General features: G+C 35.8%; 2 protein-coding genes across 4 annotated transcripts; one reads left to right on the top strand and one right to left on the bottom strand.

Annotated features, from left to right (window-relative positions):
* The first annotated feature begins 867 nt into the window (after positions 1-867).
* LOC135118574 (putative serine protease 45) lies at positions 868-2,290 on the top strand. Its single transcript, XM_064040955.1, has 2 exons — positions 868-1,281; positions 1,680-2,290. The coding sequence occupies exons 1-2, from the start codon at positions 933-935 to the stop codon at positions 2,288-2,290; spliced, it is 960 nt and encodes a 319-aa protein (XP_063897025.1). The 5' UTR covers positions 868-932.
* A 628-nt stretch (positions 2,291-2,918) lies between these two features.
* LOC110374022 (src substrate cortactin) lies at positions 2,919-17,745 on the bottom strand. Of its 3 annotated transcripts, none has more exons than XM_064040775.1 (13): positions 17,509-17,745; positions 16,097-16,236; positions 14,764-14,850; positions 14,330-14,439; positions 13,697-13,851; positions 13,208-13,373; positions 12,712-12,833; positions 12,162-12,335; positions 10,186-10,254; positions 9,768-9,926; positions 9,205-9,348; positions 8,659-8,829; positions 2,919-6,275 (listed from the first exon to the last, which is right to left on the bottom strand). In XM_064040775.1, the coding sequence occupies exons 2-13, from the start codon at positions 16,234-16,236 to the stop codon at positions 6,192-6,194; spliced, it is 1,581 nt and encodes a 526-aa protein (XP_063896845.1). In that variant the 5' UTR covers positions 17,509-17,745; the 3' UTR covers positions 2,919-6,191. The 3 variants fall into 3 exon arrangements, with proteins under 3 accessions (XP_063896845.1, XP_063896844.1, XP_063896843.1); XM_064040774.1 differs by lacking the exon at positions 17,509-17,745 and adding an exon at positions 17,193-17,319; XM_064040773.1 differs by lacking the exon at positions 17,509-17,745 and adding an exon at positions 16,768-16,908.
* Between the last annotated feature and the right edge of the window lie 377 nt (positions 17,746-18,122).

Genomic DNA, 18,122 nt, shown 5'->3' on the forward strand with positions numbered 1-18,122 from the left:
TTTTTCACTTCTAGGAATAAACCATAAATATCTCGTCTTTTTCTCATTTATTGAAAGAGAGTATAACCATGAAAGTTTTAATTCTTCTGTTCTTCTTGTTGGAAATATGAGTATCATGTCAATAATCTTATTTCAAGTGTTGTGCTCTCAAAACTTCTGGTAACAATAAAATTGGCTCCAACTAGAACCCAGAAATATAGGACTCTCCTCCTACAAGACCTACTCTGATCTCTTTCGAATGAAACAATACTATCAATTGGGTTCAATAATTAAAGGCTTGAACAAACAGACCAGCAGTTCGCCATATTTGAAACGACAACCGTCCCTCCGTACTATAATCCTGACAAACTGTTGAAGGGAGCATCTTAATCAAAGTCCTGACACCCTATTATTATAAAAGCCAGACAATTTGTACGCAATTAACGCTTAATTTATAGATAAGATTTATTTTGGTTATTGAGGCTTGTTCTCTTATAATTGGAGTTTTTTTTGGGAGAAAAAAACTGGCGTAATTTGAGCTGGTTAATTATGGTTTATTGATTTTTAAAGAATAGCGTAGGTGTGAACCAATTTTGTTAATGACTAGATAGATACCCCTTTCTTGAAGTGATACCTAAATCGTTACATAATATACCATTTTATAGGTATGTGGTAAGAGGATGATGAGTTTTTCTTCATCTTTAGTGATGTGAAGACACAGCGAAAACTGGTAAAAACATAGATCACATAGCAGCAAAATAAACACACGTAAACAAAAAGGTACCTACAATTTAATATGAGCGCATCATGGTCCGAGTAAAATCCCCAAAAATAGCGGTAGCCATTCACCCTCCTTTTACTTCCAGCTACCTCAATAAAACCTCATCCATAACCTTTCTAACAAGGTATTCACAACACAACTGTCAACACAGAATCAAAATTAACAAAAATTAATGTTCCTAAAAATATTCTTGTTCCTAATTACAATAGCCACAACAGTTGCACAAGAACGAATTATAACTACGATTAAATACTCTACATTTCGAGTTCAACCAACCATTGTGCACGGGAATCCAGTATTGACCGGCCAGATACCATATCTAGTTTCTATCAAAGAAAAATCTAAGAAAATATCTCGAACAAAGACTTTGTGGGCGAATTTGTGTGGAGGAAGCATTATAGCACAAACTAAAATCCTGACGGCAGCTCATTGCTTCGAAGGAAGACATTTTTATTATGCAAAACATTTTAAGCGATTGAGGGTCGTTGCTGGTAATTTGAAAAATGAACTTGTTCACACAGGTAATGATTATAACGAGGTAAATAGACTGTAGGAGTAAATAGGTAGTGATGAGCAATCTGAGAGCGGACAGCGCTAAGGTAGTAATTGAAGACAGTATTGAATATCTCAAGCTAGCAACCTTGGATTTAGAAAGGCGAATATCAATTCGAACCTGAATAGAAAAATCTATTTTAGCGCTATGTACTTATCACATCATCAATTTGTAACCCCTTTACAAAATGTCCTATAGAATATATTTTCCTATGCACACGACTAATGGATATGGATTTTCTTGCCTGTTCTTCTCTATAGGAAGCTACTTTTGGAATTGGCAACTAGAATCAATCCTATTTATACTTTTCACGTTCATTAGTGCTTGTAAAGGCCTAAATGAAATAATATCCGAATTTCTTCGCAGGTCGCACACATACAACACCAAAAGGCCAATGGCGTTCCATGGTGAAGGTGATTCTCCACCCCAACTTCCACTTCCCATCACACGACATAGCCTTAGTATTCCTCGACGAGAAATTCGTCTACACGCAAAAAGTGGACTACATTGTTCCCGCAGCGAAATTAACAGATTATCCAAGAACTTGCTTAGCTGCGGGATTTGGCCAAACGGGGCCTGGTCCTGAACTAGCACCTGAGCTCTTATGGGCTGATATTTTTATTCTGTCGAGAAGGCAATGTGATATTTGGTGGGAAATGAATATGGATACGTTTATTTGCACGAATTCTCAGGCTTCGGATGTCGGTGGCGGCGACTCGGGTGGGCCTTTGGCTTGTTACGGAACTTTGGATCCTACAGAACAGAGAGGCAGGGATATCCTGGTAGGAATAGTTAGTGGTAAAAACTTTGACAAGACTACGCTATTCACCAGGGTCTCTGCTTATAATAATTGGCTGAAGTCTGATGGGCAAAATTTTGCGTGTGTTTGTGGACCGACGAAGTTTACAATCAGTTTGTGTCTGTTGAATACATTGTTGTGTTATATACGTTTATTGATTCTTTTTATTTTTTGGTAAGCCCATTCCTTCGAAAGAAGATTTTCATAAAACAATTTTGTGTCATCGTCAATTTCAGAAGCGGTTACAATCAACTTAAATATCAATATTAGTGTACGTAATAAGGAAGTTTGTATGAAATTATTGAATGAAGTCTAATCTGAAAGTGGATCCCAGTAACTGATAGAAAAAGATTGTTATCAAGTTGATGCACTTAGCGACACCTATGTAGCGTGAACAGAACTAGAACAGTCTTGCTTGCAGCGCCATCTTGTTTCACATACATACATATTCTTCCGAGCTGCCTTACATCATCCGAAAAGAATTACAGGATTGCCTAACCTTTAGGGTTCATCATCATCATCATTATCCTCCTGCCCTTAACCCAATTTTATTTGGGGTCGGCGCAGCATGTTTTCGCCTTCCATACTCTTCTATCTGCCGTCATCTCACAAGTAACATTCTTTCTAACCATATCTACTTTCACACAATCCATCCATCGTTTCTTTGGGTAACTCATCGTTTCCACGATATTCTTGTCCTTTAGTTTGGCATGAAAGTGTCACCAACAGACAGACATACGAATAGTTACATTCGAATTCATAATATTAGCGAGGATTAATTAGGATTTATAGATAAAACGTGGTAATAGCTATAAAATATTATTTTATTCATCTTTAAACAATAAATTGTTTTATATAAAACATAGTTCGGCATTAGATACCCATACTTACTACTTATAAACTATTTCGACTATTCCACATGTCACAAATACGATTAAAATGATTGATACATTTATCGAGGTACAGTTTTATCGATATTTTTTAGACTGAATTAGAGATGGCAGCTTATTTTATCGATTTCTATTATAATGAAATAATTATGAAATTCGTTGGTGATACCTTACTATTTAATTTCATTATGTTTAATACATATATTTTGGAAGCAAATCTTGTTGCCATATCTATGTTATAGCTAATTCTGTATTTGTGAACATGTGGTACAGTCTAAGCTATTCTAATGTCAACATTTGTAAAAATCATTCACAAATAACATCATTATTTTAGTTGGGAAAGATTTTTTTAAATACAAATGAATTGCAAGAAATACTTTTTGGAATAAAAAAATACATTTTAAAATTACCAGATAAATTAACTTTAATGACAAGAGATAAAAAAAAATCATTGAATTAAAAATACTTTCTCAAAATGAACGTCATATTAAAATAAATCTTACAACTTAATGAAATATGATTAATTTTGAGACTACGTTATAACTATGTATCTAGATCTAAAGCCTGATAGTCTCATCTATAAGATATGGAATATTTATTAAAAATTAAAACATTTTGATATTTCAAGGGATAATTTATATGATAGCTATGACCGCCGCACATATAGCGAAACACAGCGAAGAGCAATTTTTATCATTTGTCTAGCCTTTTCCCAATTATGTTGGGGTCGGCTTCCATTCTAACCGAATGGAGCTGAGCTCTAATGTTTTACAAGTAGCGACTGTCTATCTGGCCGCCTAAACCCAGTTGGCAAGGCAACCTAATACCCCTTGGTAAAGCTAATTGTCAAACTTTATGTCTTCCTAACTGTATGAGTGGAAAAAAGGGTTACGACAAGAAGAAGACATGTTGTAACGACTAATAAATTGTGACCTTAAATACTATCGAAAGTTTGCCAGTAAAAATTGCTTTTCAATGCGTTCCGTCATATCTGCGGCAGCTCTTATGTAAATCAATGATAGATTAGAATTTAAAATACATTCTACATTTAATAGGTTACGAATTGAAACATATTAAATAATAATTTGGCATACAACTCGTTGAAATAACAAAAATATAGTGCTATTTATTACATAATAGATTTTTCTCGAGGCGTGTTATGTAATAAAAACATGTTAAAGCGCTAATTTAATATTTGCAGAATTATAGATTTCTACAAATAAACAAATACATCTCTTCGGTGTCAATTTAGATTAAAAGGAATAAAATACTTCAAGACAACATTTACAATTATAAGCTAGCGTTAAACTAAAAGGATGGGTTGCTCCATTTAACTATAGCGATAACCAAACCATAACCAGCCGTGAAATTGTCACCTATTGGTCAAATCGGCAACATCACTAGTTATGGTTTGGTTATGGTTTGGTTATAGTTAAAATCACCAACCCGCATTGAGCAAGCGTGGTGATTAATGCTAAATCCTTCTCCGTGTGAGAGGAGGCCTGTGCCCAGCGGTGGGACGATAAAAAGGCTGTAACAGGTATAGTTAAAATGGTGCAATCCAACCTAAAAGTTTGTTTTTCAAATTAAATGCATTTTAGTCAAATTTTATATTAAAGCGTGCAGTAAGAATATTTGAGGTGCTACAAACAAAATTGTTAAGAGGTAGGTATTGGAAGACGATACATATCTTAAGCTATTGACATCTAATACGCGATCTACTTGCTTCACCTATTTTAAATATAGCATAATTTACGATGTGAACCTTCCTTATTTTATTTATTTAGCGATCAACATCAAGCAGTATTCCGTGAACTACTTCCCGTAGCAGGATAAAATATAGCATATGAAAACTACACAAATTATGTGACTTGTTAGACACACTCAGAGGCATTTAATGGTTACTTAATCCATTCCTTAGGTGTAAAGAGTGACTTAAGTAATCATTATCGTAATGTCTTGGTAGTTTTAGTAAAAGATTTTTTTTTTAATCTAAGAGGTACACAAAATGTACCTCCTTAAATTATTGTTATAGATATTGTTAGCTCACTATTACGATATTTGCTCATTTAATTAAACTGGATCATTTTGGAATTCACCTCGTAAATTACGCCTAAAGATTAATTTTACGATGCCAATCTAATTTGAACCTTATATCCAAGTCATAAGTCCCAAAATGCTATATTCCTACCTCTTACGAACAGCCCAAGTTAGGCAATAGCTAAATAATTCAAATTCACCTTATGTCGAAATATTGAGGTTTCTCGCGTTTTCGTCTCATAAGTACTTTATCGAGTTTAAAAGTTTATATCTATATGAGTAAGCACACTATAAAACTTTTACTTTTTACATGTTTGTATGTCAAATATACTAATACTTTTAAAGGTATTTTCGGTATGAAATTAAAGATTTGTTAGTGCGCTTATCTCTTTATTATTTCAATTATTTTTGCGCAAAAATATGTTGTTCATTGAGGAGTTATTAGCAACGTTCTATTGCGTAGAGCAGATGCGCAAAATCTAAGCGCAAGTGCGCAAAATCTAAGCGCAAATGCGCAAAGTTTTAGCGCAAATATGCAACTCTAAAATGACCAACATATTTTTTTGCAAATTGAAATAATATTGACAGCTTATTAATTTTTGGTGTTAATTATTTACTTTTAAACGGTTATGTTATAGAATAAAATCTTATGTTAGTTTTCATTCGTCAATTTCAATTTAAACTGTCAATATTATCAGTTAACATTATAATTATATCAAAATTACTCATTTATCAAAATTAAAGTCTTTTATAACAATAATATCTAGCTTAAATTATTTAATTAATATTATACATCTATATTTTTTCAACTAGCGTTTGTTCAAGGTACCGAAATATTTTTTAACGTCAAAAGTAATAATTATAATAGCGATATCCCGAGTTTCGGGTTTCGAGTTAGTAATTGCTAGTTCGATTCTCGCGTTGAGACAAATACTTATGGCATAGCTTTATGAAATACGTGCTAGTATAAAATAAATGTCAATTTAAGCGAAAATTATACACAAATCCCATAAAAAGCTAAACAATTTTCGATGCGTCACAAAAAAATATATCTTCAAAGCCTCACGAATATTAACCAAATCCAATGTACAGACAACATGATCTCTTTATACGAATAAATGTTAAAATTAATGTTATTTTGGGAATGTCCTACTTATCTTGCAATTGCACGTAGTTTGCTGGGAAAAGGCCGTAAGCGCCTTTGCATAATCCTTGCCACCAGCCTTCGTCGATCTGAGAAGGGAAATATATTTGAGCAATGTAGATAAGGTTGAAATAAAAGATAAAACAATATAAATAATAATTAAAGGGTTGATTGATAAAGGAGACCTAGCCTTCTCTGAAATATGGTGGTGTAGACTTCCACTATGACCAGTTGTAGCAATAATCATAAATAATGAATAAATATAAAGCGACTGCCAATCTAACCTCCACAAATTATTTACCCGGGCAACCTGATAGCCCTTGGTAAGATTGGTTGTCAGAATTTCTGGCTATCTAACTTTTATTACTTGTGAGATGAATGACGTTAGACACAGGTTTATAGGAGAAGGTATGAAGCGTCAACCACAAATAAAATGGTATAAAATTATGTATATGGATTAGGGTGTCCCAAGACATAAGGGGGAATTTTTTTTTCTCGAATTAAAGGACGCATACCCTCTAATTATTTTCGTTTTGACCTCATTATCTCCTATAATAAATATTATCTCGATCGGACAGTGGTAACCCGTGCCGACTTAATGCCAAAGTTTTCACATGAAAATTTGTACTGACTACTATGGAGAAATTTAGATCTTAATTATTATTACTAAAAATAAACCTCGAATACATCCAAATAATGTTTTATCTTCTCATATACATTGAAAAATAATTTCATTGTTAAAATTTTCATTTTAAAGTAGTTTTTTTTTTACAGTCAGGATAAATTTTCCGATGTTCTAGGACGGTACCTAACAATAATTGTTTTTGTTCCACATCTACTGTGATTAATCAATAAAAGTCTTGCATGAACTTCACCGATCTTTCGGCCACATCGTTCACTAACTCTCAGTGCTGAAACTTTGGCTTCTTGATACGAAGCATTATTTGACTAGAAGGTAGGACACATTCATGTAGAAAACTGTCATTAATTTTAAGGCGATCGATCAAAGAACTCGTTTTTTACTGAAATGAAGTTAGAGGTGATTTTGTCATACAACGTACCTACCGTAAAGATCTTCTTTTGAAAAAAAAAATTAACCAAAGACAAAATAACCCCTGAAAAACGATACATTCAATCGTTTTTCAAAAGTTATTTCCTCTTTGCTCCTCTGAGGCGCGTGCTTTCTGTAATTCGCGCTAACTGTAGGCCGGCTGCTCTCCTGGCTGTCATTTAACATTTTGGACAGTCGTTTCGGGTAGTCAGAAGTCAATAAGTCTGACACTAGTCTTATCAAAGGGGTATTGGGTTGCTGGGTAACTGGGTTGAGAACTCAGATAGGCAGTCGCTCCTTGTAAAACTCTAGTACTCAGCTGAATCCGGCAAGACTGGAAGCCGACCCCAACATAGTGGGAAAAGGCTCGGGACATGATAATTTATTCTTATTAATCAAAATCAAACAAATTATATATCTAAGTTGCTGAAAAAGTCTTGATGGCGTTGCTTAAAAACGTCTTGTATCTTTTGTCCCTCCAAACTTGATACAAGGTGACGAGTTTCGTCACACAATTAGGCAAAGATTTTGTTGGAATACGCGCCTTTTCCCAGTAGATAATGCATTCGCGAATAGTAAGATTTACGTTTTCATTCACAATAAAATTAATTTCCCGAATAGCACTAAGTACATAGTATACAACAAAGTCGCTTTTTCTGTCCCCGTGTCCCGTTGTAAGCTTACCTAATTCTTCAAAACTACGCAACCGATTTTCATGCGGTTTTCTCTAATAGATAGAGTGATTAAAGAGAAAGGTTTACATGTATAATAACAAACATTAAATAGTGGAGAAATACTGTTATTCCGTGCGAAGCCGGAGCGGATCGCTAGTTGTACAATGAAACTGCCAGAACTTGTCCATTAGACGGAAGTTTTGAGCCCGTCATTTGATGCTTTAGGTCCCCTAATTAAAAATATACCCTTTTTATAACTGTGTAAGTCTAGTGACGTGTTGGCTGTTTGAAAACAATGATTCGATCACTAAATAACAAGAAATCACAAGCACATCGACGAGTTAGATCGCGTTAGTCTTAGAGAGCAAGTATGACATACATACAAATGTAAGTCGGCACGGGTTACCGTGGTCCTACCATCATAAAATTTTATTTATAATAGTTTTGGACCAAAAGGAAAAAAATAGGAGGGTATGCGTTAAAAAAAAATGATTTTGATTTTTTTGGGACACCCTAATATGGATGATTACCAAAGATGTTCAAATGACAGGCAGGACCTACCAATTAAACCCTATGAAACATTGACATGGATTGCTATCAATAAAATTGAATAGAACCTTCTGAAACACGGAGGAACTCGTCATAACAAGGTCACCCATTTCCGGACTGACTGTGGCAAACATGATGCATTTATTCACGGACTATCCGTGTCAAAGATGATGATGATGTAAGAATAAATAATCTCACCATGACAATATTAGTGATGATATCGTCCGGGTCGAAGGAGATCTCGTCCGGGGCGGCGGCCTGGTAGTCGTACAGCGCCCGCGCCGTGTAGCCGTCCTCGTCCTCGTCGCCGCCCGGCGCCTCGCCCTCCCAGCCTACCGGGGACACTACTATTGTCGGCTGACGGGTTAGCTGGGGAAGAAATAAAAGTGAAAGATGTTAATTTCGTCAATATTTGAATTATAACAATTATCTTAAGATAGGTGAAAGATAAGATCATTTAAGTGTACTAATTCACGCTGTTCCCTTAACTAAAAGTTATGTTGATCGCCCCTGATTAGCTCTGTTTACAGCCAGAGAAATTTGTGAGCAAGCATGTTTGTGTTTCTTTAAACTATAGACCATAGATAAAAAGAAGCTTAATTGTATTTTATAAACTTAACAAAATTTAATTTAATTTACTTTAACACACCCAAAAACATGTATAATCAAATTACTCAACATTTAACCAAAAATCTACTCTTATGTTTTTAAAATAAAGCAAATTTAAATCTATGAACCCCATACCTCCTCCTTCTCCTCTTTCGGTTCACCAACTAGAGTGACATCGGGCAGGTTAGCTTGTTTGTCTAGAGATGACGTCATCTCCGGTACCTCGGCCGGCGCGGGCGCAGGGGCTGCCGCGACCGGCGACGGCATATCCGGCATTACCTAGATCGAGTTGTTGAATTTAGATTTTATCGTTTATAAGATACTTACTTGTAAGACGAGTTCTTAGAAAAACACAGAATTTTTTTTTTGGTTCGTTAAATTTTTTAAACATAAATATTGTTTCTCATTCTACGTTGGTTCATATTGTACGTTTAAAAAGAAAATTAGTAGTCAGTTTAAGTTTAAAAAATATATAAAAATATGTTTCTACCAGTGGTTTCACCCGCTTCCGGAAACAACTCCTATACTGTCTACTGTTCTGATAAGTAAGCTCTATCACTGCTAAGTTTCATTAAAAACCATTCTGTATTTTTTGCAATTAATAACAATCATCCATACACACAAACTTTCATGTTATTTCATATCCCCAATTCCCCAATAAACGCATTTTTTAAATAATATGTATTAATAAAAAATACCTTCTGCATAATAGGAGAAGCAACAGTTTGCTCGGTTGGCTCAGCAGTTGGTAGCACGGGCATTTTATTAGCGAGTTTCCCGGGCAGCTTGGCGGGAGGTGCAGGTTCACTCTCCGGGGGAGGAACGTCCGCTTGCTCTTTGTCTACTCGGACCTTTTCCTGGGGAAATAATATTACTTGTTAACTCTTGTGGAGTAAAAATATTTGTGACTTTGACAAAAAAAAATTATTTCTGTAATATTATATTGGCAGTACATATATTTTTTAAGTAGTATCCGTATATTACCTGATTTTTAAGGGAACTACTTACCCGGGTAAAAAGTACCTTATATTTTTATTTTAATGTATACCTCCTAAACTTTCGCCTTTATAATATTTGTTTACATGAACAATTGCGATAATAATGTAAATGATTTACCTTTTGTGATAAGTCTTTGTCGATAGCCTCTCTCTGTTGTCTTATCCTTTGCACGGATTGTAACGCTTCCTGAGAAACAAATTAATTCATTACAATCCATCCACAAAAAAAGTTACACAAGTTTAAGCTTTTTAAACAAATATTTTTCTCAAAATTCTTATATTTATTAATCCGAACCTGTTCTTTCGAAATGTTTTCGACATGGCTAAGGAACTTGGCCAGCAGTGAGGAAGGCTTGGCACTTCCTAGGTTAGGTTAGGCTTTTACTTGGTATAAGTGCCAAGTTGTTTTTAAACGGTTTTATTTAGCTCACCCCGTTTGTTTTATTATTTATTCATTCTTGGGTCAAATTTATTAAACGGTTTTATTTAGCTCACCCCGTTTGTTTTATTATTTATTCATTCTTGGGTCAAATTTAGTAATTCAAATTTCACCCTCTTCCTGTCAACCGATTAACCTGAAATTTTGTATACACCTTTAATTCCGATGACAATACAATATAGTAATATCAATAACATTGTAAATCCAATATGGCCGCCGGCACAAAATGGCGGATAACGTAGATTTTATCAATCCCATCAATATGGGTATCAAATGAAAGGGCTCAACAAGCAGAATACAATATACTATAAAAAATTGAAATCCAAGATGGCGGCCGCTACAAAATGGCGGACAACGTAGGTTTTATCAATCCCATCAATATGGGTATCAAATGAAAGTTCTCAACCAGTAGAATAAAATGGACTATATAAAATTAAAATCCAAGATGGCGGCCTCTACAAAATGGCGGATAACTTAGGTTTTATAAATCCCATCAACATGGGTATCAAATGAACTGCTCAACAAGTAGAATACAATTTACTATGCAAAATTGAAATCTAAGATGGCCGCCGCTACCAAATGGCTGATAACAATTTTTTATCAATCCCACCAATATGGGTATCAAATGAAAGGGCTTCACAGGTAGAAAACTGTCAGTAACTCCAGCGGGGCCCAACAGGGCCAAGGCCTGCCTGGGCTGCGAGATTGTTCGAAAGAGTTACCGCGGCCCTGGTACATAAAAGGCCTACGACGAAACAAAACGGTTTTTAGTCAAGAGTCTGGCACTCCCTCACCGCTGCTGACCCACAGCAGGAGAGGTCATGTGATGATTTTTGGGGTTGTTACAAAAAAAAAGTATCTGGAAGGGCTATGTATTGAGGAATTGGATTGTAATAAATTGTCAGGTAAGAGACCGTGTAATAATGATGCACTAAATGAATTAGATAGAATGAGGAATATTCGGTAGGCATTTTCATTAAATACTAAAACTAGAAAATAAAAATCGGTAAAAACTTTTAAGTTAAACGGTTTTATCTTATGTGTACTGAAAACTAGAAAATAAAAAAATAGTTACTTACCTGTCAACCTACGTAGGTGGTCCCGGTCATATGAAACTAAAATAAAAACGTGGGGCCCCTGTGAAATCCTACCTATGGCAAAGCATATCGTTATACTTTGGTAGATCATGAGCTCGGCGTTCGCTGGTGAAGCCGCTACGGCTGATTATTGATTGTCAAAATCTCCAGTTACGATTATAGTAAGTCGATGCAATCCACACCTATTATACCTCTAGAAGAAAGTACTACAGCAATAGTTAATGGGCCCCACGTTTTTATTTTAGTTTCATATGACCGGGACCACCTACGTAGGTTGACAGGTAAGTAACTATTTTTTTATTTTCTAGTTTTCAGTACACATAAGATAAAACCGTTTAACTTAAAAGTTTTTTTACCGATTTTTTATTTTTAACTAATTATGTTTATATTTACTACATATTTTTTTACAAAATTCCATACTAAAGAGTATGGAATTTTGTAAAAAAAACCACACCTGTTATTTCTCTTTGGCCAAGTTCTCAAACCTTGGCTATCAGTAACGATGACTTGGCGGTTAAAATTGAAGGTTAATCACAAAAAAAAACATATTTAACTTACTTGTTCTTTCTCCTTAGCCATGTTCTCAAACTTGGCCCGCAGCGAGGAAGGCTTGGCGCCGCCGATGTCGGGCTTGTGCTTGGTGTAGTTAGTGCCCACCTTCTCCACCTCGTCGAAGCGGTGAGCTGACTTGTCCACTCTGTCTGTTTCCACGCCGAATTTACCGCCGAAACCCTGGACAAATTGGAGATAATTTTACAAGTATAATGATAACTGAACCATCCTTATAATTGCTCATTGGTAAAATTGGCTATTTGATAGTTATATGCAGTTCAACGTATATGTTTTTTAAATCATGTAGCGAAAGTATGTGTAATTAACCGACTTCCCAAAAAGGAGGAGGTTCTCAATTCGGCCGGTATGTTTTTTTTTATAAATGATTGTCAATATTTACATTTTTTGGAAGGTACTTAATACAACATTAATTAACGAAATAAGTTTTTTTTTAATATTTCATCTACTAATGGTTTGCAGTCTTTCCAATTATATCAACAAGGTGAAACGTTTACTAAACCTCTTATTTCTTAAAAGATCAGAAAATCTTTCTTACCTTCTTATGATCGACCTGGCTAGCATGTGCCTGCGTCTTCTCCTGATGGTCCCACCCCACTGCCGACGCGTCCTGCCGGTCCGTCTGCACGCCGAACTTGCCGCCGAAACCCAACGCGTAGTCTGACATAATATATGTATTAATATTATAAATACTGGTTTATTATTAAAGCAAAGATAAAGTCTAAATTCTATATGAAAAACGGCTGAATCGATTGGGCTGAAAATTGGTAAAGAACTCAAACTTGTTTTAGATTTTTAGGGTTCCGTTAACCAAAAGGAAAAAATAAAGCTAACTGCCTTTTTGGCAGTCGGGTTAATACGGGAGAGCCTACGGTTAACACTTCGTTGTCCACTGTTTCATCTGTCTCATGAGAAATTTCAACTGTCTAACTATAACCACTATAGTTGGACCGTTGAAATTAGATGACTATCGAAGATAATGTATTACTGCTGTCCTTCTTGGTCTGATGCTCATAGCTACTGATGCTTGGTACCTGTCTGCGAGGCGTGATGCTGAGCATCCTCCCGGTGGTCCCAGCCGAGGGCGGAGGCGTCCTTGCGGTCGGCCTGCACGCCGAACTTGCCGCCGAATCCCTGCGAGTAGTCCTTCTGAGAAGAGTGCTTCTCTACCGTCTCCTTGTGCTCCCAGCCTGCTGCGCTCTGAGGAGAAAAAAAATTATTTTAAACTGGTATTATCATAATGAGACTCCTTTCGCAGGTCTGCAAGCCGAAATTTCTTTGATTAATAAACTATTTCTGATTATTTTGTAACAGTATATTGACGTACATAAATAAGATAGGGGCCTATATAAAGCAGAGTGAAGCCACAAAGAACGACAATACTAGTTACCGCTCAGTTGTCCAACGAGACCGCTGACTTCGAATTTCTCATTCCAAAGTAGCAACAATAATTGTGGCCACCTCCTCGAAGCCACAAACTATCAAACCGTCAAACCCACAAAATCCCAAACTCCCGCACTAACCTTGTCGACCCTGTCGGTCTGCACGCCGTACTTGCCGCCGAAGCCCTGCGCGTAGTCGGTCTGCGACACGTGCTTCTCTACTTGGGCTACATAGTCGTGACCAACGGCTGATTTGTCCATACGGTCCGCTTGGACTCCGTATTTACCGCCGAAACCTGCGAAAAATAGACAGATAGTAATATTCTTTATTGTACACCAAGCAAATTAACAACACAGAGAGAACAGTACAATTGGTAGTCTTATCGCTAAACAACGATTTCTTACAGACAACCTTTGAATGGAGTTTATCTCAAGGAAACGTGGTAAATAAATAATAATAAATAACACATACAAAAATAGATTTTGATTTTAGGAGGTCAGGTAGACACTAGACAGTCGCCTTTTGTACTGATACTCAGCTGCATCGGGTTAGACTGGAAGCCAACCTCAACATAGTTGGGCAAAGGCTTGGGAGATGATGAAACACAAAAACGGGGTTACTACAACGGCTGTTTTGATATTTTTTGTGCGACAATTGTACAATGTGAGGTTCATATATAAACCGATTCGATTTATTGTATATCCTAGCGTCCTGTCTTGCCCTATCACACAGCTGGGAAAAGGAAGATGATGAAGTATATAAAATGGCTTAACCTTGAGCATAATCCTTCTGTGAGACATGTTTCTCAGTTTTGCCAATGTAGTCGTGACCGACAGCCGACTTGTCCATGCGGTCTTGTTGCACGCCGAATTTGCCGCCATAACTGCAGTATACATATTTAATTACAACATGAACATACACAAAAATACTTATCATTTAAAAGAAAAACATACATTAATTCAAAAGGTGGCTTAAAATAGAAGGAACTGGAACTCAGTGTTTGAGTATATTATATTTACCTATCTATTTACAAATCTACTAACATTATAAATCTGAAAATTTTATTTGTGTAATCTCTTGTTTTTTGAAAAAATCTGTCATTGTGAGACAATCTATTTATTAAGGAAAGCTACCAGGGTACTTTTTCAGAAGTATCCACGGGAAGCAGGTGAATACGGTAGAAACAGCTAGTTATAAAAATACAAACCCAAAAGACGGTTTGGGTCCAGCTTCATACTGCTTCTTCTTAGACTGTGAATCTGCTTCTAAAACTTCCTCTCTTAGTTTTGCCATGCTGGAATTAAATAAAAAAAAGTTAGATAATACCAAGTACTCCAATATAAGTATTGAAATTAGATTCGCTATAATTGGTCTGAATACATGAAAAGCCCTAATGTCAAAGTTTTCTCAAATTTTACTGCTACTGCAGGTGAATCCGAAGGAAAACAGCTAATAATCAATAACAATTGTCAGACAAATATACATGGCAAGTGAAAGAAAGAAACATTTCTTTGCATAGAAACATATCAGTTTTCAAAGTGGTTAATAGTGAGTCACTGTGAAAGAAAATATCGCCCACAAGCTTCCCTTTCGCGTTTAATATCAATTTATTATAATTAGCATCGATTGATACTGTGGGACATTGCCACGAGACGGCGGGGCCGCTTCCCATGCTTATCGTTGTGTGGGTGTGGGTCGCTCCAAACTTATTGGCGGCTCATCGCGAACCCTAGATTTTTCACTGCTTTCATATTATCTATACTTATTCATTAGAACATTATCTATACCCTGAACTTATATATAATAAGGAAAAAAATTTTGTTTATTTGAATCAAATAGGTTCTGGAACTACTGAACCGTTTTGAATTATTCTTTTACTGTTAGGAAGCTACACTATCTGTGCTGAACATGGGCTATATTTTATCCGGGAACCGGGAATAGTTATACAAAACAGAAAATCCAGTTATTCAAAATATTTTCACCAGCACTATTATGAACCAAAATGCTGTTTAGTTAGTTTTTCCTCTATTCTGTATAAGTTAAGGAAAAACAGACTTGGGCTATAATATTAAAGTGGGTTTCCTGCACACAACATATATTTTGTAACATCTGTTGTATGTGAATGTATATACGAAATAAAGCAACTAGCTGATTCTGTAAATAAAAAAATTGGTTACTACAATAGAATTTATGTAACTCTATAAAATTATATTTCAAAGATGCCAATCAAAGTAGCTTGTCACATGTATAAAAGATACCAGAAGAATTTTAGCTTTATCAGATTTTTTGTTTCTAGTCATATGTAATTGTTTGAAAAGGGAAATCTCATAAAATACTGGTGCGAGGTGCGTGAGATAGATACTAATATGATAAAGAGGAATCACATTTTTTGCTCAAGGAGTTTGAAACTCCTGAATGACCATATACATGGCTACGTTATTCCTGAGTAACAGACTATATTTTCTCTCAATACAGGAAGAAGTACCAGTCAAACTGTGGGAATACCAGTAGTAATGAATAGAATACTGAATCAAACTTACTCAATAGCCTCCACGTTCCGTCCACCAGGTCCCCATCTCTGCTCATGTTCTGTGACATCATTCACAAAGTCCGGGTCTGTCTCCCAGTCATCAGCTTCAGCAAGAGCTGGTGGAACCACGTCTGTTGATGCTTTCCACATCTGAAATAATAATATTTACTTCTAAATTTGAAACTTGAATGTTTGTGTCCTAAGCTGTGGTTATTTATGTTTCATGTGTGCTTTTACACTTCCAATCCAAATATAGTTTGAAACTTCCAGTCTACCCGTGTACTGAGTAGGAACCAGTGTAGATGGAGTGACTGCTTATCTGGCCTCCTGAACTTAGATATCCAGAAAACTCAATAAAAGAGCAAGACTGGTTGTCAGACTTTCTGACTTGTAATTAAAACAACTGCTCAAAATAATAAATAAATAGTAGTAACAATAGCAAAAACACCAAGTCTAACCAAGGGGTATTGAGTTGCCCGGGTAACTGGGTTGAGGAGGTCAGATGGGGCAGTTGCTCCTTGTAAAGCACTGGTACCCAGCTACATCCGGTTAGACTGGAAGCCGATCCCAACATAGTTGGGAAAAAAGCTCGGTCAGTGGGTCGTCTTAGGGGCGGATGGAGGATGAATAGCAAGAAAACAAGGTTGAAAAACTTGAAATCACTGAAAAAGACATACCTACCTTGGCTTTATATAATAATTGATACACCACTTGTAAACCAATTTCACAAGCTCCATTTGGAGAAAAACTGTTCATGCAAAACTACTTTGGTGAAATAACCATAGATTTGGCAGGTAGGTCCAAAGATAACTCTGGTTATTTTTCTATACCAAAAATATTTACAGATGAAATTGAAAATATGAACTTTGAATGGGAACGGTCTTGATAGTGAACAAAAATTTCTCAACATCTGCCTAGCCTTTTTCCCACAAACAACAAACAAAAATTTTTATGAATGTATTATTGTGAATTTGGACAATGAGTTGAAGGTATGAATCATGAAAGCACCTTGTTTATAGATAGCTCATGAAAACCTATTCAGCATGAAATATTAGGCAGAAAATATTACACAAATAAAATATGAATTATTGAAATGATTCACTAACCATCTTGATTATTGATTTAGCTGACCACGATTACGATATCACGAAGGTGTTTCTTTAGACTGAAGTTATCGCACTATCTATTATTATCTTGACGTAGCGTTAAGGTGGAGTAAAGGCACTTTATTTAAAAACTTATATTGTAAGCAACGACTACGTTCGTTACTTTTTCGCGTAAAGACTCTTCATATACGAACCATAATAAAAACGAACTATACAATGCGTTTCAGGGGAAGTTAAAACAATCCACTATATCATATTATAACAATAGCATATTCATAACCAGAGAAAACTTATGAAATAGAAAGCGAAAACTCACCTTCTTAAGCCGGTTTTTTCGCAATTCAACGCTAACGCAGTTTCACCTCTTTCTAACAATCCAAGAACATTCCAAAGTACAAGAATACTGACTGATTTCGATAGACGAAATACTTATTATTGTGTTTTAATCAATAATAATACGACAGCTTGTATTATTTCGATTTATTTTGCCAATAAATAGGGCGATACCCCGCGATGCGTCACTCGTAAATCGTTTTTGACATAACTGACGTTGACAGAAAATGACATCTCGAGTTGACAGTCAATTTAATGCTGCCAGTTAACGGAAAACTCAGTACGCATTCTTGTTTGGACTTTTACACGATTTGCATTTATTACGCAGCTGTACGACGTATTTACTCAGCACTTCTTTTGTCGATTTGAGAGGAGCTAATTAACAACTGCGCAAATCGATCGATCATAAAGTTAAGCAATGCATGGCGCGGTTGGGCCATCGATCAGAGTTCCTTTGGATTTCGGAAGGCACGTTAAATTCGGATTTTAATCTGACTGACTTCTTTTCTCCTTTTATTATATACTGTTGATGAGAAGTAAGTTTCGTTATACGACCGTTGTTCCTTTTGTAGGTAACGTTCCAAGTTCAGCGCCACC

This window comes from Helicoverpa armigera, chromosome 23 (assembly GCF_030705265.1).
Source record: "Helicoverpa armigera isolate CAAS_96S chromosome 23, ASM3070526v1, whole genome shotgun sequence".
Classification (NCBI taxonomy): domain Eukaryota; kingdom Metazoa; phylum Arthropoda; class Insecta; order Lepidoptera; family Noctuidae; genus Helicoverpa; species Helicoverpa armigera.